The 22,760-nt window shown below is 39.7% G+C and overlaps 3 protein-coding genes across 3 annotated transcripts; 2 read left to right on the plus strand and 1 right to left on the minus strand.

Moving 5' to 3' along the window:
• Positions 1–7,821: 7,821 nt before the first annotated feature.
• LOC140304783 (THAP domain-containing protein 6-like) lies at positions 7,822–15,399 on the minus strand. The gene is made up of 7 exons (XM_072383557.1): positions 14,831–15,399; positions 14,421–14,613; positions 14,166–14,273; positions 12,151–12,337; positions 11,872–12,025; positions 11,560–11,665; positions 7,822–11,474 (listed from the first exon to the last, which is right to left on the minus strand). Exons 1-7 carry the CDS (start codon positions 14,926–14,928, stop codon positions 11,418–11,420), a joined length of 903 nt encoding a protein of 300 aa, XP_072239658.1. The 5' UTR covers positions 14,929–15,399; the 3' UTR covers positions 7,822–11,417.
• Positions 15,400–17,544: 2,145 nt separating this feature from the next.
• On the plus strand, positions 17,545–17,754 carry LOC140304785 (uncharacterized). Its single transcript, XM_072383558.1, has one exon. It carries the CDS (start codon positions 17,545–17,547, stop codon positions 17,752–17,754), a length of 210 nt encoding a protein of 69 aa, XP_072239659.1.
• Positions 17,755–19,022: 1,268 nt separating this feature from the next.
• On the plus strand, positions 19,023–19,327 carry LOC140304786 (uncharacterized). Its single transcript, XM_072383559.1, has one exon. It carries the CDS (start codon positions 19,023–19,025, stop codon positions 19,182–19,184), a length of 162 nt encoding a protein of 53 aa, XP_072239660.1. The 3' UTR covers positions 19,185–19,327.
• The last annotated feature ends 3,433 nt before the right edge of the window (positions 19,328–22,760 follow it).

The following is a 22,760-nucleotide window of genomic DNA, read 5'->3' on the forward strand; positions in this document are numbered from 1 at the left end:
GTTGTAATCATGGGAGCTGATGAAGAACCAATGCTGCAGGTTCTAATTGAGGATGAGCCGACTCTAATGTTGGTAGACATTGGAGCCACATACACTTGTGTAAGTCAACAATATGCTACTCACCTTCACATGTCAAACAAATTTGTTGAGACAATAAGATTCTCGGGAATTAAGCAGCTCGTACAAATGACTGCCCCAGCCCCAGTGTGTCTGTCCACAGTGGGAAGTGAAATTAGAATACCACTTGGTGTATCTTGTCAGACTCCCCTTAACTTGCTGGTTAGAGAGGCTTTGTGTAAACTAAAAATTAAGATTTGGCACAATCATGGATAAAGATTTTTTCTTATTTGTTTTATAAATATACAGTATGCTGTTGCTGCTGAAAACCTTTGTACCACATATATAGACAGAGTAGTTCTGTTTTCTCTCTGTTGTTTACGCACCTTTTCTCAGGGTAAAGGTTAGTTACATTTCAAAATTTCATCTTTATCTTTTGTTTCTTTTAATGGTCAAGGTTTAGGGGACAATACCAAAAGAAAAGCACTGCTGCTATATGTTAAAAGCTTGAATGCTGATTTTTGTTTTATACAAGAATCCCATTCGGACCCTAATGACATCTGATTGATATTTGGAGATATGAGAATCCTTCAGTTAGAGAATTTATGTAGAAAAAAAGGTCAGGATCATTAAAGCCCCGTATTGATTATTGGTTGATATCTGATCCTTTATCTGAATACAGTTCATAAAACTACTGATCATAAAACTATTTTTTTTTAATTGGTTATGTCTGACAGTCATCAATCTAAGAGAGTCAACTCATACTGGAAATTAAATAATTCACTGTTATTGAATGAACCTTTGGTAGGGGAAATTAAATTCAAAATAGGTGACAGTTGGAATAAGGCATGTGTTGAAAATTGGGAAAAATTGGGAGTTCATTAAATTTGAATTAAGATCCCTTATAATGAAAAGAGGAACTGAAATAGCTAGAAATAGGAAACTAGAAGAATTAGAAGTGATCTCTGAAATTATCGCTTTATCATCCCAGTCTCTTGAAAATTTATCAGAGGATAACAAGAACAGACTTCAAATTCTACAATTAAAATGAGATAATCTATACAGGCAAAAGGAGCCTTTCTGCGTTCTAGCAGGAAGTGGCTTGAAGAGGGAGAGCAAAACTCCAGCTATTTCTTCAAATTAGAGAAAAGACATAATACATTCTGCAGCATGACCAAACTTTCTTTGGATGGTGTTGTCATACATGACCCCAAAAAGATTTCTGAGACTTGTGAATCATTTTATAAAAACTTATATGAATCTAAATTATCAACAAATCACATGGAATGTTTCTTCAACTCTTTAGGTAATGTTGAAAGCATTAGCAATACTATGATTTATGTGATGTACCTATTGCAATATTAGATATTGAAGATGCTATTAAAAAAATTAAACTCAATAAGAGTCCTGGAAATTATGGATTGACCTCAGCGTTATATAAATTGTTTTCCAAGGATTTATCACGGTTTTTACATAAAGTCTATGTAGAAAGCATCGCTAATAAAAAGCTCCCTCCTTCCTTATCTCAAGGGCTAATCACTTTGGTTCCCAAACCGCAAAAGGACGCTTTACTGTTAGATAATTGGAGACCTATTTTGCTCTTGAATAATGATTATAAGATAATTGCTATGTGTTTAGCTAAAAAGTTGAAATATACACTTGATGACATCATTGATGAAACACAGTCTGGTTTCATGACTGGCAGACACATAACAAAAAACATAAGACTGGTGATTGATATTTTAGATGATTCAGAATTAATTGCGAATAATAGCTTCATTCTTTTTTGGGATTTGTTTTTGGATTTCATTGAACACAAATTCATGTTTAAAGCACTTGATACTTTTGGTTTTGGAATATGTTTAAAAAATCTGACAAAACGTTACATGCAGGTGCAAATAGTTCAATCAAACTCCCATATGGCACTACTAAAAGATTTGACATCAATTGTGGAATCCGTCAAGGCTGTCCGATTTTGGCCCATCTACTCCTTCTTAATTACTCTCTATTAATTTTAAAAGCAGTGATGTATTGGGTCTCTCTATTGTTAGCAGAACATTGTCTATTACTCAACTTGCAGATGATACAACACTTTTTTTAAAATATAAATCTCAAGTTGGTAAAGCAATCAAAGTCATTAACACTTTCTCAATAGCCTCGGGCCTCAAACTGAACATCTCCAAAAGTGAGCTTCTTCCTGTTAGAAGTTGCACAGATACTATTATTTCAGGGGTCCCTGAAATAATGTTAAATATATTGGTATTATAATTGAAAAAGACCAATGCTCTAGACACTCTGAAAATTTGAACCCCCTTATAATTTCAGTCCAACAGAGATTTAACCTTTGGCTTTAACCTTTTGGATTTAACCTAGAGATTTATCCATTACTGGAAGATCCTTGGTAGCCAAAGTTGAAGGCCTTTCCAGACTTATATATACAGCTATGGCACTTGATGTTTCACAAAACGCATGCACAAAAACTGACAGAATATTATTTGAATTTATTTGGAAAAAGAGAATACATTACATTAAGAAAATTGTCATGATAAATGGGTTGTGCTCTGGTGGTCTCAAATTTTCAGACTTCACCTCCTTAAACTCCTCTTTTAAAGTGAAATGGATCAAACTCTTCTTTGAAAATCCCAATTCAATCTGGAACTTTATTATTGCGCATATTTTTAACTCACTTTGCTGATTACATTTTTTACTGAGATGCAATTAAAATATTTCCAAGTTACCGATAAAACTGTTCAACTTTCATAGGCAGCTTTTATTATCCTGGTCAATGTTGTACTCACACAAATTTTCTCTCCATAAATATTTCATTTGGAACAATCAAGATCTTAGATTTTAGAACAAATCTTTATATATTAAGAGATGTGTTGATAATAAAATTTTACTTTTTAGTCAATTGCTGAATGACAATGGTCAACTATTATGAAGGATTTCTTTACATATGGTTTTCCTGTTACACCAAGAGAATATTCTTTTGTATTTGATGCAATACCAGATGGAGTTAGGAGGTTATTGCCGTCTGCTCCGAAAGATAAAAACTGTATTATTCCAGGTTTAATGCCTAATGACATATATTGATAACCTATGTCCTTTACTGAGTGATAAAGCCACTAATCGGTGCATTAGAAATATTATTCAAAGAGATATTGTTTCTCAACCTGGAGCCGTTTTCTATTGCAATAATATTTATCATGACATCGATTGGGAGAACACTTGGATTTTGTCAAGGAATTTTTTTTATTACAAATAAGGTTAGAGAAGTTACATTTAAATTGCTCCATAGATGTTATCCAGTCAAGACCCATCTTGTAAAATACAAGATCAATATTGACACATACTGTTCCTTTTGTGGCAATGTGGATGAAACAATTTGTGTAATTTATTTGGGGATTGTACCTACTCTCATGTCTTTTGGATTGACCTAAATAATTTCATAAACAACAAAACTGACTCCTATTACAAACTGAACATCCAGCATATTTTATTTGGTAGTGGATGGGGCCACGTAGGTGGTCCCCTTTGCTGCGCTCTGCAGTTCCCCGCCCCTGTTTTATTTACACCTTAGACATTACTACTTATCAGAGACACACACACACACACACACACATATTAGGTCTTGGGGGGTTGGTAGCACTGAGTGGCATCTGGTGGGCGGGGGGGTTGCCTCTCCCTAATGCACGCGGCTTCACCCACCTGTGGGCACGTCTTGACTCCCGGGGCACTTGGCCAGGGGCGCTGGGGCGCTGACCCACTGTGTGGCTGTCTGGGGCGCCTGGCCCTCTCGGGTATTGGGTGGGGCCTCTGCCGGGGGGTTTGGGGGCACTCAGGCTCCTGGGGCCCAGGTCCGGTGCACGGCCCATGTCTGGGTGGCTGGGGCCTGGCAGGGGCTGTTGCCCCTGGGTCCCGGGGGGCTTCTGCCCTATGCTTATGGGGGCTCTGTCCGGGGGCTTCCTCTGCAGTCTTCTGGGTGGATGCGTGGTTTTCCCTGCGGTAGGCTTCCCGGGTTCTGTGCTCCGTGGGGGCTGCTGGTGACCTGGGTCTTGTGGCCCTCTCTGCCTGCTTCTGATTGCTGGGGGGGCTGTGGATTGTAGCTCGGTACACTTATACACTCATAACTAAGCACGGTTATCATGCTATTCCTTTTCTCGCGCTCCAGACTCTCCACTTTAGCCAGAGCTTCACTAAGTCTGGCCTTTAGAAGAGTGGGAGAAGCAGACAAATCATAATTATGGTCCTCGTGGAAAGAGGGATGGAAATATATAGTGATGTTTATAATATCACTGATGTAGCTTGCCCATATTCTTAATTTCATCCCTGAGTCCTACTGTTTGCACCTTGGATATGAGCTAAGTTGTGTAAGTTTCTGACAGGGACATAACACACTCCAGTATGTTTGAATGTGTACTCATTGTGTATTTCAGTGTGTCTAAAATGAGTGGTCGAGAGCAAACAGCAAATGCTTTATAGGTTTTAATATGACCAGGGCCTTGATGCTCTCATGCACCGTACTTTCCGGACTATTAGCCGCACCTGAATATAAGCCGCAGAAGCTAAATTGCATTATTTGTACATATACAAGCCGCACCTGACTATAAGCCGCAGGTTTTTTATGTTTAATTACCATATGGTTCGTGCACAGAGGGGATTGTTGGGAAAGAGGCAACTGTTTGGGGAAGCTTATATTTATTAACATTTCAACACAAGTTGCATAACGTTTTCAACCATTTAGTGCAATAGTAGCTACAGAAGATACAGAACATATAAAGCTACAACAACAAATAAAATGCCTGTAACACGACAGTAAGTCTAAATTGCAGTAACACGGCTGCTTAAAATATACGGTTATCAGCCTACCAGAAAAGATATTACCGTAATCCTCCTCTTCATCAACATCATCAACAAATAAAGTGCCTGTAACACGACAGTAAACCTAAAATTGCAGTAACACGGCTGCTTAAAAAAACGGTTATCAGCCTACCAGAAAAGTTATTACCGTAATCCTCCTCTTCATCAACATCATCAACAAATAAAGTGCCTGTAACACGACAGTAAACCTAAAATTGCAGTAACACGGCTGCTTAAAAAAAACGCTTATCAGCCTACCAGAAAAGTTATTACCGTAACCCTCCTCTTCATCTTTGGTGAAGTACACGGCTGTAACCAGAAAAGTCAAGTCATTAATCCTCATCTTCGTCTTCTTCCTCCGCACTAAAACCACAAAATTCCTCATCTTCCGTGTCGGAAACAAATAGGTTCAGGGCTTCGTCAGCCACTCTCCCCTCTCTTTCGATGTCGCTCTCAAAACCAACAAACTCCTCTTCGTCACTGTCGGAATTGAACAGCCTCTGAAAGGCCTCAGGTGTGGCGGTGTCCTCCTCTCCATCACGCAGCAGTCCAGCCTTTCTGAACCCGTTGGTGATTGTGGATTTTTTTACACTCCTCCACGCCATCAGGATCCACTCGCAAACTTGTGCAAAGGTGGCTTTTCTCATGTGACCCGTTTTGGTGAACGATTTATCACCCCTCGTCATCCCCGCCTCCCACTGAACGCGTAGTGCCACTTTGAACGCACGATTGACACTGATGTCGAGTGGCTGCAGATGCTTCGTTGTGCCCCCAGGAATCAAAGCTGGAACAGAGTTTGTGCTCTTGATGGCTGCTTTAACTGAATCTGTTATATGCGCCCTCATACTGTCCAAAACTAGCAAAGCTTTTTTTTGCCGAAAGTATCCTCCAGGGCGTTTGACGTAGCACTCATTCAGCCACTCCTTCATTACGCTTTCCATCATCCACCCTTTCTTGTTGACTTTAAAGGAGATGCCGTTTGGGATCTTTTCTTTTGGCATTGTAGTCCTCTTAAAAATCACCATTGGCGGAAGCTTCACTCCAGATGCTGTGCAGCCAAGAACACAAGTGAAATGTGTTCGCTCATGTCCAGTGGTTCTCAACGTGACGGACGATTCACCTTTCTTGTTAACAGTCCTAGTGAGAGGCAGGTCAAATGTTAATGGCACTTCATCCATATTTATGATCTGGTCCGGTCCGATGGAGTATTCCTCTATCTTTCTTTGTGTGAATTCGCCAAAGTTTGTTATTTTTTCCTGGTAGTTGGGAGGGAGTTGCTGGCACACAGTCGTCCGCGCCCTGATGGACAGTCCCTTTCGCTTCATAAATCGGAAACACCAGGATGGTCCACCTCTAAAATGTTCAATTTTCATTTCGGTGGCGACTGCTTTGGCCTTCAGTCGGATCTGCACGGTCGAAACACCTCTGCCGTCTGTTCTTTGTGTGTTCACCCAATCTTCGAGAACGTCTTCAAGTTCGGGCCATTTGCTTTTGTGACCTCTGAAAGCTTTTTTTGACTTTTGCATTGAGACAATTCTTCCTGCTGGCGTCTCCAACGTCTCACCATTGACTCGTTGATTCCAAGGTTACGTGCAGCGGTTCTATTTCCTTCGTTTACTGCTAAATTGACTGCCTTTAACTTAAAAGCTGCATCATATGCATTTCTACGTTTGTTTTCCATAATGAGGGTGTCTCACAAACTGTCTTGCGCTCAAAATGGCCGTCTTTCTCGCTGTCGTTCTGTCTGCTTCCAGAGGACCTCCGCGTTCCCGTGCGCACGGCTACTTGTGTGTTGAAGCAAATGTGACGTCAACATGGTGGATGGTAAAATCCATAGATTTAGGTATCCCCCTAGTGGCCGTTAGCTGTAAAAATCCATAGATAAGCCGCACTGTTATATAAGCCGCAGGGTCGAAAAATGGGGAAAAAGTCGCAGCTTATAGTCTGAAAAATATGGTATTTGAAAAATTTTACATGCAGATACTCACAGAATTAGAATGAGGTTCAGCTTCAGGGAAATGCTGAGGCAAGTTCACTGGAAGAAAACCAGCATTTTTAAAATATCCAAGCACCCTTTATCATAGCTACATGTGTTTGGAAATCGGTCCAAAATTCAGTGAATAATTCTATGTTAAGGTTGAGGAGTACCTCTTTTCTTCGTAAATTCATGCACCGCTGCCTCTGCTAGCCCTGTACCAAGTTGGCGCGCATTAGGCACACCCTTCCACAGTTGATGCGGCGTCTATGTATATGTGTCTATGGAGGAAGCACCATCACCTCACAGCAAGAGGGTTCCAGGTTCAACTACCAGCTGGGGCCTTTCTGTATGTAGTTTGCATATTCTCCCTGTGTATGCGTGGGTTCTCTCCGGGTACTCTGGCTTCCTCCCACTGTCCAAAAACATGCATGTTAGGTTAATTGGTGTCTCTAAAAAATTGTTCTAAATGTTTATTAACAGGAAGACTTTCTAATGTACCGCCACTCTATTTGGAAGAAAATAGATTTGACAACTGGCATAGATGATTTGGATTTTGTATTGAGTGTGTTATAAACAGAAGCTAACTTATATCATAATTATCTTTTAGGGACTTATAAGGAAATTCAATAAGTAAAGATGTGTATGTATTTGCAGCTAAGACCATATTAGCAGACCTGAATGTTATTCAGGCTTGAGCTGTCGAAGCCTATTTAGAGGCAGGTAAAAAAGCACCAGTCTGTGCTCAGACAGGCCGGCGAAAAGCCCTCGTACCTTTCAAAGACGAAAGTATAGTTTGGAGGGAGAAAAATCAAATAATGGCAACTGCAATATGATAATGAAAGAGGAGTATTACAAGAAAGTCAACATAAAGACAGGCTCAATAGACAGAAGAGGTATTTAATTGAACATTCATAAATGGTCTCAGCAACATGAATTGCTTCTTTTAATTATGAAGCAATTAAGCATCCAAGTGGTTATCATATCAAGGTTGCGAAATTCAAAGTGGAACGCCTCATTGAGCAGGTTGGTCTGTTGCTGCGTTACGTCAGCGCATCTGCCATATAGGATGTGGCAGATCTGCCCCGTAAACTAAAAAGGATATGGACTTAACTTCATACGGCGCCTTTTTACAAAGTGCTTTAAGTTGATGTCTCTTATTCACATATTCAATTCAGTTTTATTTATATAGCGCCAAATTACAACAAGGCTCTTACATAATATAGTCTATTTCTAGCCAATTGGAATTCAATTCATTGTAATCATAATCCAATTAATTAATTTAAAAATAATCCAAGTCATTCATATAGAGCCAATTAAAAAAAACAATATCCTTGTTAAGGAAACCAACAGATTGCACCAAAACTTGTCTTCAGTCCAATCTCCCGTCCTGAGTGCGCCTGTGGAAAGGAATGACTCCCTTTTAACAGGACACAGGAAAGGTGGCCATCCGCCTCGACCAGCTGGGGTTTGAGAAGACAGAAAAAAGGCGGGAAAAACACCATAACACCATTCAAAAGATACCTGTTGGAACAGGGAAACACAAGTTGATGACCATAATAATGTCACACGTACATAATGTTATTTGAGAAATTAAACAGGGGGAAAAAGAGAGCAAAGTGAGGAAAGGTGTGACAGATGAGGTCCCCCAGCGGTCTAAGCCTATAGCAGCTTAACTATGGGATGTTTCAGGATTTATCAAAAAGGAAAGTTTTAAGCCTAATCTTAAAAGTGGAAAGGGTGTCTGCTTCCCGGACATTTACTGGCAGCTTATTCCACAAGAGAGGGGCCTGATAACTGAAGAACTCAGGGAGCAACAAGTAACATGCAGTTTGGGAGCGAAGTGCTCTGTTAGGAAAATATCTTACAATGAGATCTTTAAGATATGATGGAGCTCGGTCATTAAGAGCTTTATATGTGAGGAGAAGAATCTTAAATTCTAGTCTGAATTTAACAGGGAGCCAATGAAGAGAAGCTAAAACTGGAGAAACATGATCTCTCCTGTTAGTTCTAATCAGCAGCATTTTGGATCAGCTGGAGGCTTTTCAGAGAATATGTGAGACAGCCCAATAATAAGGAATTACAGTAGTCCAACCTTGAAGTAACAAATGCATGAACTAGTTTCTCTGCATCACCCTGAGACAGGATGTTCCTGATTTTGGCAATATTGTTAAAGTGAAAGAAGGCAGTCCAAGAAACCAGTTTTATGTGCATCAAATGATAAATTCTGGTAAAAAATAACTCCAAGGTTCCTCACTGTAGAACTAGAAGCCAAGGAAATACCATCTGGAGTAACTATATAACAATATATGATATGACAATTTATCCCCGAAGCACTCAGGTCCAAAGAGAACAACTTCAGTTTTGTCTGAATTTAGAAGCAGACAGTTCTGAGTCATCCAGGTCTTTGTCTTTAAGGCATGCTTGTAGTCTGACCAACCTGTTGGTTTCATAGATTCACACAATGTTTAATAGGAGGTTTCAAATTAGGGTTTCACAATCATCACAGGGCATCAGTAAGAATGCCTGCAGTAAGGAGTCCAAGAGTTTCAAGCTTAAATGGGTTTATTTGTCAAAATAAGGATATTTTCATTCAATTAGATAAGAGGAAAGAAACAAACACATGGGTATTCAAATCTGAAAGAAAGCAAAAGTAAAGTTAAAACTCAGAATCATATTATAAATTAAATTAGGTTTAAATGTCCACAATAAAGAAATAAGATTCAACGTGAAAGATGGACAAAACTAAGGCGTACTTTACCAAAAGCTCTTACCAGTACTGCCACCCCATGCAAAGGTGGAGTGCAGTCTTTAAATAAGGGGTGAACAGGTGAACTCAATCAGATAAATGAGGGAGCGATAGAAGGTGAAAACCAGAGCCAATTGGTGAGAAGGTGAAAGGGAAAAGGAAGTGATGTAAAGGAAATGATAGAGGTGATGACAGAAATGTAAAAACAAAGGAAAATAAGGATATTTGCTAAAGACACACTAATATATTTGGGAAACAAATAGATACCAAAAACAACATATGTAACTTTTAAAGTGATGACTAGAAATGTTTACTCCTTATGTTTAGGATATAGGTAAGTGTTATGGAAGTTTTTATCGCTTCCTTCCTAATACCTCTGATAAGCAATGAAATAGAGAACTTTACTTTTTCTGCCGGCCGGCTAAGTTTTTATTCTTCATTGCAAGGAAAAAGATCAGTCCACACCATTCAGCGGTAATGGTATGAAAAGATAGAAACAAAAGGAACCCAGAGCGATAATACCTGAGGAGGTGGCTTTGTTCTTTCGGTGTGTAACCACACCTCCAGGGGGGGCAGGATGCAGTCTTGATGATAATTAAGAAACAGGAGGTTAAACCAATTATCATGTCTGAGTGTTAATTAAGAGGTAAATAGATTAAAACAATTAGCGTGTCTGGGTGATACAAATGGTTAATGTGGATTAGAGTTTGTTAGTCCTGAGACATAAAATTTACCATCACATAAGCACCAAACCAACATATGTATTTTTCTAATGTTCTAATATGTGTAACACTGTCACTGTGACGAGAAATATTGAAATATTTATATTTAACATTTAATGTGTCTATAATAACCAGATCCTGAAATGTAGATGTGACATGAGGGTTTTCTGAATAAAGAGCACTAACATTTACATTTAACTGATTTTGATTAATCGTTCTTAGATTGACATTGATAAACATATATATGTATAGGGGGGGGGGGGGGGGGTGTATACATACACATATCGCATATATAAACCTATATCTACACGGGGGGCATTGATGAACATATATACACACTTATCTATACAGCTATATAATTGCAGTCTGTGTGTGTGTGTGTGTGCAAGTTAAAAACCTTGGAAAAGAATACTCTTGCACAGCTTTTTCCGTGTGTTGCCACTGCAACTTAAGGGTGTTCAGTTTGGCAATGTGGTGCAGCCTCAGTTTGTGGAAGACAGACACAACAAGTGACATCAGCACAAAATGGTGGTTGTCAATGCCCCCTCAGAAAAAACACATCCTCAGAACCAATCTCAGCCCTGACAAACTGACAGATCAAGGCCACTTTGACAGCTTGCCCTGACACTGACTGGCGAATCAAACACTCAGCTGATCTGACCACCTTTACAGTGCCCTCAGAAGGAATCATCAGCCCTCCTTTGTTTTTTTTTGTGTGAGCAAGTGGTAGCTCTGATCAAATGATGCGGGTACAGCATCAGTCACCAAACCAAGATGGCACACATCACAGGACAGCTTTTTGAGAATTTGGCAAACAACAAACTCTGAGATGTACACCAGTGCATTCCACTTCCACAGTCCAAAAGACCACCAAAGCGGGTTGGTAGATAGCTATGGTCACACACTAAAGCAGGAACAATGGCAAAAGGTGGTGGAAGCTCTTCAGTTTCTTCTGCTGCTGGAGAAGAGGACATCTCAAAAGCAGACAGGGACACGGTCTCATCCTGTGCTGCCACATTTCCTGATGTGCTTGGAGACACACCACACTGCACCATCAGATGGCAGAAGATGGCCTGGAACTGGCTGGCTGAGGGATTGTTATTCTAGCCCCCTAAAACACATACAAACACCACATTTACACATACAGTTACCCGGATAATATGCATACATAGACACAAACCACATGAAATCCCTACCTGATGCCCTGATTGAAATACAGAGGAACTCCAAGTGATCCTGGCTAAAGCGGTGGGTGCAGACGTACCGCTGACGCCAGGCTTGGCATCCACAGAGCTCAGCCACCTTGGTAAGAAAGAGAAGCAGTCATTTAATATGGGTTCCCTGATCAGGAATTTTTGGCTGATCAATAATCACTGGAAGCAGTATTGGCAGATGTTAATAATGCTAGGTGCAGGAATGTCCACCTTTCAATCTGTTCAGTCATAACAGCATAAAATAATATGCACAGCTAACATGGAAAAAAAGGTTTAAAATAATATGAACAATACCTTTGCAATGTATGTGGATGTGGGAGGTTGATATTAAGAGTCTCTCTCAGATAGCCGTATGCCGTCGGACCATGTAAGTGGAGAGTGATGGCAAACTCTCTCTGGTCTTTGGTGTATTCGTGGCTCTGTTTTGACAGGAGGTGTATTGGAAGATCTGAAATTCAATTAGCACACGCAAATTAGTAAGTACCATTGAAATCACTTTGAAGTCTTAACAATGAAGAGAAAGTATTAAACACTTAAGTTCAAATTTTCTCCACATTTGTATTTCAATCTTACCCGAATATATATCGAGCTGCTCTTTCAACTTTTCATTTATTAGTTTCTTCACCCTGAGATCCTGCAGAAGACCACTCACAGTGTTCTTTGCCCTCCTCTCTCTTTCCAGACTCTCCATCCTAGCCAGGGTTTCCCTGAGTCTGGCCCTCAGATCATCATATGATGAAGGCAGAGCATAGGAGTGGTCCTAATACAAACAAGGATGAAAATATTATCAATCATGTTTATATTACATCACTCAGTCACAGTCCATCACATCTCTACTAGTACAATGTGCTTGCAATCTTATCACTCCTCAATTGTACTGCCAACACTGTGTGTGTGTGTGCGCGCGTGTGTGTAAGAAGGATATAGATTCAATACTGACATGTTTCAATGTATGTGTATGTGAGTCTGTCTGAAAGAGTGACAGAGAATGGGAGGTGTTGTTAGGGTATGAGGGGGTGGGGGTGACCAGAGCTTTGAACATAACCAGGGTCATAATGCTCACAGCTGTTTGAGGCATAGCTAGCACATATAACTAGGAATCGACCGATTATCGGCCGGGACGATTTTCAGCATCTGCCTTTTTTTTTTCCAATCTGACGACAGATAAGAGATAAATTTGAAACCGGGTTATTTTGGCTCTGATGCAGTCCCGCCTCTATGTCTGTAGTCTCTACTCTGTCTCCAGCATTATCCCACTCACAACACCATCTGATTGGTTACACACAGAGCAGGTAACAGCCAATCAGCAGTGAGAGCTGTGCAGGCACACTGCTCACGCACACGGCAGAGACGAGAAGAGATATGTTTCGAAGGTAAATTAAGGCAGCAAACTCTCCCGAAATTGTAATAAACATCCCAGCCCTCTACAACTCACAACTACTAGTAACGTTACTGTGAGCCCAATAACGTTACAGAAGCATAAGCAGCAGCTCTGCTCGCTCGCAGTAGTGATGTGCGGTTCACAGCTCACTCGCTCTCTCTCCCAGCTTGTAGAAACTCGCTGCTTCGCACAGTTCAGGACTCAACATACTCGACTCGCAGTTCACAGGCAGCTAACCGCTCACTCGCTCCCTCCCGGCTTCATTTTGAAGGAAGCGGGAGTTGATTCATTCTGTACATAATTATTTCATTCTAATGGTGCACTGCTGAATCTTAGAATATTATTATTTTTTACACTACTGTTTTATGTACTATTTGTGCACAGTTTCATACATTTTATTATAATTTTGCACTGTTTCGCACTGAATGTTAATTTACTGTTTGGTTATTTGCATTTATTTAGAGAGAAAGAAAGAAAAATAAATGTTTCACCTTGGAGACTTCTTTTTAGCTTTTTTTGTAATGATTTGGGGACTGGAGTGGTTTTGACAAGTTCAAAACCACCACAGTCAAGTGACTCAAAAACCCGATTCACTTTAGTGAGTGACTCATACAAACTTGAGTCAGTAAAAGGAATCGAGTATCCCATCACTAGCTTGCAGTCCCTCCAGACGGGCTGCTGAATATATCGATATGGAAATAGTACGTGATAGTAGACGTGTGTGTGTGTGTATATGTGTGTGTGAGTGAGTGAGTGAGTGAGTGAGTGAGTGAGTGAGTGAGTGAGTGAGTGAGTGAGTGAGTGAGTGAGTGAGTGAGTGAATAAAAACCTAATGAACTCAATTCAGTCCAGTTTTATTGCAGGGAAGCACTTGAAGGGGTGACCAGAGAATAGTGTGAGTCTCTCCTATTGCTACCGTTAGCAATGTAGCAGCCTAGCTTTATAAAACTTCAGGAAGCTATTTATTCAAATTTTCAGTTAACTTTTTAAGAGATGCTGCTGAACCTTGGGAGCTCCCTGCACTTTTTGTTTTTGTTTGAACGGTAAACTTTATTTACAGTTGAAAACTTCAGGGAGCTATTTATTTGTTTAAGTTTTCATTTCACTTTATTAGACATGCCTCCAGCCTCCTTGACTACTAGTAATTGGTATCGGGCTTGAAAAAAAACATATCGATCTATCTCTACTTATTACATATAGAACTCACAACATTGTGCAGAGGCAGGGGCTCGGCCTCTTGGACAAGCTTAGAACAGTCCAGTGATAGGGTCTCCAGAGCCCTCTTTGAGGTCTGAGATGTCCTGGTAACCACAGGCTAAAGCGAAGGATAAAATATAGAAATTATCTCACAGTGTCATACAAAAAACATCACTGATTCCTTCACATTCAGAAAGGGAAAAAACATTTTCAGCATAGTGTGGCATTGAATTATGGTATCCTTACAGCAAAGTGATACACCTACCCTGTGGAGATGACCTGGGAAACAGAAGACTGAAGGAACAACTCCAGCTCTGATCCTGACTGTCTGACCTGTCCTGTCAAAATCCTCCGGTCTGAAATGCTCACTGCAGAGCATAGATGACGGACTAGCAGAAAACCCTTCCCTTCTGACAGCTGTTTCCCATTGCTTTCTCAGCTCTTTATCTTTGGGAAACCTACATAGTATGAGAAAAGTTAGCAAAGCAACTAACAACAGTCAGAGTAGTTAAATAGTAAACACTTTTTGGTTGTTTGAAGGATGGTTTCACCGCAGATATCCACAGTATGATGCGCGGAACTTCATAATATTAGCCACAAAGTCAGCAAATTATGTTCGTAAAATGACGTTTTAATGGCCAAATACAATTTTAAAAAGTTATATTTTATTCTTACCTATGAAATGTAATGCCATGAGATCTGGTTTGTACTGTAAACCGGTTGGTACACTTCCATGCAGCACATGAATGAGGCATCTTCTCCGATCGCTCCATTTTGCCACATCCAAAATGGTGGTGACGTCGACGTACGATTCAGCGCTCAATGCAACGTCTATGTAGATCCATTAGGACCACACGACGTCACTGTATTTTCGCGCCGCCATATTTGTGTCCGCCTGCAGCACTCAGGTTACAGCGTTGTCACGTTACCAGAAGTGGAGTAGGAAAATCAGCGAGATTTGAAAGATGCCAGGAATATGTTGTGCTGTGATAGCATCCCAAAGGACGTAGACCGGCGGAATAAATGGTTGGCTGCAATAAGAGACCACTGGCATGATCTGAGTGAACCACAAACAGTCTAGTTTACATGAAAAGTCGCACAGACGTTTCCCTTCATAGATGATAAAAGTATGGATGTCAGATGGCAGCGAGCTAAAGTGGGAATGTAAACTTTGATTTTCTGATTAATCGATTGGACCCTAGCTGTTTAGTTTTCATTATGAGATGAAGAGGACCCCTGTTTGAGTCGTGTGATAAATATTGGCGCCTGTTATTTTTGCCTGGCTTCAAAGTTTGTTTACATTTTTTTTTTACATATTTCAGAGTTTTGTTTTAATTTACATACACTGGTAATATAGTTGTATTATTTTAATTTTATAAAGCAATAATTATGTTCATATTTCTATGTACATATTAAAGCTTTTTAAAAAAATTATTTAACGTGAACAACCCCAGATATATTTTTCAGGCACCTCCTCGATGTCCTTCATTTCAGAGGTTCACAACATGGTCGGCGAGGAAGCCATAGAAATACATACATAGATGCCGCATTGACTGCTACTGCTCACTAGAGGGGCGTGCCTACAGGGCAGCCATCTTGGTACAGTGCCACTCGCTCAGTACATTACATCTGTGGAGGAATGGTGTTTCTACACAACAAAAGTGTGTCTCGGTTTTCACAAGATTTGTGTGTCAAACGTCAGACAGCACAGACAGACATAGTTAGAACGAAAAGAACCCAGAAAACGTTCTGGTGTATTCAGGTCTTTATTTAAATGACCTATATAAAATATTCAAATTAGTATTTCCATTGTATCCGAGTAGCATTCAAACCTGTCTTTCAGCTCTGAGCGTGCAGTTTTCTTCTCCCTGCGCTAGCATGCTATTCCTCTTCTCACACTCCAGACTCTCCACTCTGGCCTTAGAACAGTGGGAGACGCAGGCAAAGCATAATTGTGGTCGTAATGGAAAGATGGATGGAAATATACAGTGATGTTTATAACTCATCATTCACTGATGTAGCTGGCCCACATTCTTAATTTCATCCCTCAGTCCCACTGTTTACACTCTGGATATGAGCTAAACTGTCTAAATCTAAGTGACAATGACATAACACACTCCAGTATGCTTTAATGTGTACTCGTTGTGTATTTTGAGTGTGTTTCAGTGTGTCTAAAATGAGTGGTCGAGAGCAAACAGCAAATGCTTTATAGGTTTTAATATGACCAGGGCCTTGATGCTCATGTGTTTTAAAAATATTACATGCAGATACTCACAACATTAGATTGAGGTTCAGCTTCAGGGAAATGCTAAGGCAAGTTCACTGGAAGAAAAACAGCATTTTTAAAATATTCAAGCACCCTGTATGATATCTACACGTGTGACGTTTTTAACAAATCAATAGGTTTGGAAAACGGTCCAAAATTCAGCGAATAAGTCTATTTTAAGATTGCGGAGTATCTATTTCCTTCGTGTTCATGCACCGCTGCCTCTGCTAGACCTGTACCAAGATGGCGGCGCATTAGGCACATCCTTCCACAGTCGATGCGGCGTCTATGTGTATTTGTCTATGGAGGAAGCAACCGCTGTTCACTGAAGGTGAGAGAAGCTAACTTACATCAATAAAAGTTAGATCATTTATTCATTGTATTTTTTGGTTTAGTTTAATTTCTCCAACTGAGCTTTGTAGACAGACAGTGAACGGGGCTGACTTGGCGTTTAACTGTCTGTTAACATTATGCCCCCGATAGCTATTTTAGCTTTCTCAGCTGTTAGCAGGTTAGGTAACTGCCATTTGTCGTCAAGATGTTCAAAATGCAGAGGTTCGATATGAAATAGTATAATTTTGTGTTGTAACCATATTTCGAATACCTTAAATCTCGACAAAGAACTGATCTACGTCCTTGGCTTTGCTGCCTGATATTTACATTGTTGCAGAAGTCTTTCTGTTATTTGCTGTTCAGTATGTTGTCCAACTGCAACTTCGATGAGAAACATTTTATTCAGAAAAATGACCACACAGCAGTGTGAGAACATGAAAACTGTTGATTCTTGTGTTGATAAACCTTAAACTTAGGCTACCTTACTTGTGCGGTAGGCCTATTTTGAACGTGAACTCAACCACTGCATTTGCAGAAATATTTTCTCAAAATATTGTTTTTAAATTTGTCAAATAAAATTTTAATTATTTCCCGATATCGGGCTTATTTGTCATCATATTTCATTGTTGTACTTTTGACCTTGTAAGGACTAATGGTGAAGGTCGCAATGTACTTTTACTCTCCTATTTATTTATTTTAAACTGCTCTCTTACAATAACGTCACATTTTCCATGTGATCAGAGACCTGGCGGTAACTTGTTTTCATTAATGATCTCAGCACCTGTAAGTCATGGGTCTGCGGGAGTTCTGGACGAACTACAAAGTGTTGATTGTGATGGGCACAAGTCTGGGTCTGATTCACTGGGGCTGGTACAATCTGAAGGGAAATCCACTGCTGCGCAAGAACAGAGAGGATTACATTCCTGAGCCTGGCATTGTTGCTTTCGTTTCACCCCCTGCAGCAGCTCTTCCTCCTCCTGCTGCTCCCAAGACTAAGTAACCCCGATTGAGGTATGACTTTCTTTACATCCCCTGCACGTGTATACTCGGTTAATCGGCCATCAATGGTTAAAATCAGATGCAGGACATTTGTAGATGTAGTTCCTCTTATGTCCACCAGATGTTACCCTAAGAAAATAGTTGCAGTGAGTTATTTGTAGTGTTATGCACTTAGTGTCCCGTGTTGATGCAGTCATTAAACATAAACAAGAGCCAAACTTCATGGATCATATTGTAAAAGGAAAACATTGTCTTCTGCCTCGCATGTTGTATAATAAATAAAATGAGCTGCTCACTTAAACACAATGGAATCATCCACTTTAATCATCTTCATCCAAGAACCAATCAGGAGTCAATTCCATTCTGTTATCTAAAGTTTGGGTCGATCTATGAGGTATATGCTAACAAAAATCAAATGATGAAAATGTATGTCAGCTAAAAAAATTGAGCAGTGATAAAATACCATCAAGTAATTCAAAGAATGTACAAATTAAACAAATCCAAGTTATGAACAAGCTTACAATGGAGGATAAATAATGTGACAGATTGTCAGCTGATATTAGAAGGAGTGTTGCTCTTATCATCAACTTGGCTGTGAATTAATCATTCACAGCACCCAGCTGACACTTATTGTTTGCAGGAGCAATTCTTGTGATTTGTGGGGAAAACAGGTGCTTAGGGCTGCTGCGTGGGGTGTTTGACTTTTCACTTTTTCTGTCAGCAGAGCACCATAGATGCTCTATCTAACATTATCAAGCTTAATATCAAAGGTTTGTTGGAGTTTATCTGCATGTTAGCACATTATGGTTCCACTGTAGCTAAACTTTCTTTCTGCTAAAAATGTTGCTGCTAATGACAAATTTAAGTTGGGTGTTGTGAATGATAAGTTCACTACTTTGTGTGAAGAGCTCGTCTGAGCTGCAGTGCATAGTAGCCAAAAGCATGTAGCAGCTTCCTACAGGGCTGTGCTAAGACCAGTGTTTATATATTAGCTTTACCATGTAACTGTTCTGAAATGCATTAACAGATGCAGTTCAAGTCTTTGTACATCACAGATACCTGACCTTTATAGCATCGTCTGAAAATTTGCAAAGATATTGTTAGTCGTTGTGACTGGAACCTTTTTATAACCACAAATATTGCATTATATAAAAGTGGACTTATTTAGTACTTGCTGTAAGCATTTGTCTTCTCATAAGGAAAAGAATGAGGGATCAATTTGTAATAGTTCTCTGAAGTTCATCCACTTTTGCCTACAGAGTAGTCAACATGAAGCCGCAGAGCTGGCTCAGGAGGAACTGGCTGTTGGCGGCTGGCGGGGCGTTTGTCTCCATCCACCTGGCCACCTGGATTCTGCAGAGAGTTATGAAGAGCAGCGTCCGTTCTGAGGTGGTACTTAAGGAGAAGACTGCCGAGGGGAAAAATTTCTGACCTAAATGCCGATGGACTGATGGAAGGACAGAAATGATGCAGTGGGGAACTGAGACCCCTTATTAACATTCACAGATAAACACAGCACTGTAATGAAATTGTGAATTATAACTGCAGCAAAGATGCTGCTGTGTGAAACAGTTGTAATTTCTCTTCTTTTGGATTTAATAGTTGAGGTATGAGCTACAGTAGAAACAATACAATGAAATGATCAAACGTGTCAATGATTTTGATATTACATCTCATGTTTACCAGCTGAGAGGATATACAGATGAAACTGAGCAACACAGTGATTATTAGTCTTTCAATGATTTACATATATACATTCCACTAAAATCAAAATGTTCAGAATGGAATGGTATACTGAAGATTATGGTTTATTGGCAAATATTCTTTCATTTAAGTGTTACTCTGCTAATGATCCCGAACTAACCTGATGGAAAGACTTAGACCTACAAGGTGTTGATCAAGCTCTTCCATAACAAGGCACACAAAGTACTGGAATCCTAAAAATCTTTTTAAAAACACAAAGTGTCCTTAATCCCAGCTGCAGGCTAATTTTCTAGTTGAAATATATAAAGTAATAGCAAATAGTTTGAATTTATACAGTATGACAACATTCTGGTGAGTTGTAACACAGATACTGTAAGTTTTAAGCTAATATCAGATTCCCATACTACAGTTCTTATTTGGTACAGAGAGCATGTAGAGGGAAAACAGGAGTTTGGAAAATACGCTCACACCCTTTTGAACTTTTAAACAGTCCTTTCCCTTTGAAGTCATTATGACCTGAGGCACAATTTTAACTCTGATGCTCCTCCACCCACGTGTTGAATCAGTTATTGATGAACTTTCATAATCACGAGCCTGACTCAGATACTGATTTTTTTTTTATTATTATTTTCTTTAATTTATTTATTATTTATTTTTTTCCCAGCTGTTCTGATGACTGTTCTGTTCAGCACTGAGAAAGCAGATTATGCCTGTCTGTTGACACACTTAGGGGTACAGTCCTACTGATTCATGCCAGTTGTGTGGCTTCACTGTGGTGGTATGAAGGGATGAAGTCTGACTACCTATTGCAGCTTAACATGTAGTGAACACCTGCTCTGTAAAAGTGGGAAGAAGTCAGTTTGAAAGTGAACATAGATGCATTTTTCCACAGCTGGAGGCACATGGATGGGTATGTTCAATGCAAAGGAAGAGGGCAGCAGAACAATACAAAGTGGCAGGTCAACTGCAGAAAAGGTATTAAGGTGGTCAAATATGTGTGTTAGTCTTTTGTTCTCATTTTTGTATTATTTAAAGAACATGGCTGTTGAGGGAAAAAAGATTATGGAGGCTTGGAAAGAGTGTCCAGATCATATCAATGCAAAGTTTGTTTTACCCTTTGGAAGCTGGTAATAGTCTTGGCTGAGATGGAAATGTTGAAACAATATAAGATGTAACTCATGGAAGACCAGGGGAGGCCAAGAGTAGAATGTAAAACATTCTCCACATTTAAATATTCATAACTCCACCCATGAAATCCAGTGTGAAAATTTGTTTTCTGCAGATGGGGTTACTGACTGAAGACCTCTTTTTGACTTAAGCTTGGGCCATTGGCAAACAAAAAGAAAAAAAATAAGTCTTTACTAATGTGGGAAAAAAAAGAAAAACATAGACAAAACTACTTGAGAAGGACTCCCAGTTCAATTCAATTCAATTCAATTTTATTTATATAGCGCCAGATTACAACAATTGTCATCTCAAGGCACTTAAGTAATATAGTCCAATTCAAGCCAATTGGAGTTCAATTCATTGTAATCATAATCCAATTAATTCATATAGAGCCAATTCAAAAATTAATATCCTAGCTAAGGAAACCAACAGATTGCACCGAAACTTGTCTTCAGTCCAATCTCCCATCCTGAGCGTGCCTGTGGCGACTGTGGAAAGGAACGACTCCCTTTTAACAGGAAGAAACCTCTGGCAGAACCAGACTCGGGAAGGGTGGCCATCCGCCTCGACCAGCTGGGGTTTGAGAAGACAGAAAAGAGGGGGGAAAAACACCATAACGCCATTCAAAGGATATCTGTTGGAACAGGGAAACATACGTTAATAACCACAATAATGTCACATGTACATAAAATCAATTGTGAAATTAAACAGGGGGAAAAAGAAAGCAAAGTGAGGAAAGGTGTGACAGATGAGGTCCCCCAGCAGTCTAAGCCTATAGCAGCTTAACTATGGGATGTTTCAGGATTACCTGAGCCATCCCTAACTATAAGCTTTATCGAAAAGGAAAGTTTTAAGCCTAATCTTAAAAGTGGAAAGGGTGTCTGTTTCCCGGACATTTACTGGCAGCTTATTCCACAAGAGAGGGGCCTGATAACTGAAGGCTCTACCTCCCATTCTACTTTTAGAAACTCTGGGAACAACAAGTAAACCTACAGTTTGGGAGCGAAGTCCTCTGTTAGGAAAATATCTTACAATTAGATCTTTAAGATATGATGGAGCTCGGTCATTAAGAACTTTATATGTGAGAAGAAGAATCTTAAATTCTATTCTGAATTTAACAGGGAGCCAATGAAGAGAAGCTAAAACTGGAGAAACATTATCTCTCCTGTTAGTTCTCATCAGAACTCTGGCTGCAGCATTTTGGATCAGCTGGAGGCTTTTCAGAGAGTATGTGGGACAGCCCAATAATAAGGAATTACAGTAGTCCAATCTTGAAGTAACAAATGCATGAACTAGTTTCTCTGCATCACCCTGAGACAGGATGTTCCTGATTTTAGCAATATTACGAAGGTGAAAGAAGGCAGTCCTAGAAACCAGTTTTATATGTGCGTCAAATGATAAATTCTGGTCAAAAATTACTCCAAGGTTCCTCACTGTAGAACTAGAAGCCAAGGAAATACCATCTAGAGTAACTATATAACTATACAATTTCTCCCTGAAGCGCTCAGGTCCAAAGAGAACAACTTCAGTTTTGTCTGAATTTAAAAGCAGACAGTTCTGAGTCATCCAGGTCTTTATGTCTTTAAGACAGGCTTGTAATCTGACCAACCTGTTTGTTTCATCTGGTTTCATAGATAAGTAAAGCTGAGTATCATCAGCATAACAATGGAAATTTATGCCATGCTGTCTGATAATGTTACCTAATGGAAGCATGTATAAAGTAAAAAGAATCGGTCCAAGCACAGAACCCCGAGGAACTCCATGACTTACTCCAATGTGTGAGGAAGATTCTTCATTTACAAGAACAAACTGGAATCTATCAGATAAATATGACTTAAACCAGCCTAATGCAGTTCCTTTAATCCCAATAACATGTTCAAGTCTCTGTAACAGAATGCTGTGATCGATCGTATCAAATGCAGCACTGAGATCCAACAGGACAAGCACAGAAACAAGTCCGCTATCAGAAGCTAACAGGAGATCATTGGTAACTTTCACCAGTGCTGTTTCTGTGCTATGATGCACTCTGAATCCTGACTCAAACTCTTCAAACAGATTATTTCTATGTAAATGATCACAAAGTTGAACTGCAACTATTTTTTCAAGAACTTTAGACAAAAAAGGGAGATTGGATAT

This window comes from Leuresthes tenuis, unplaced genomic scaffold, assembly GCF_036924035.1.
Source record: "Leuresthes tenuis unplaced genomic scaffold, fLeuTen1.0.hap1 SCAF_4, whole genome shotgun sequence".
Taxonomy (NCBI): domain Eukaryota; kingdom Metazoa; phylum Chordata; class Actinopteri; order Atheriniformes; family Atherinopsidae; genus Leuresthes; species Leuresthes tenuis.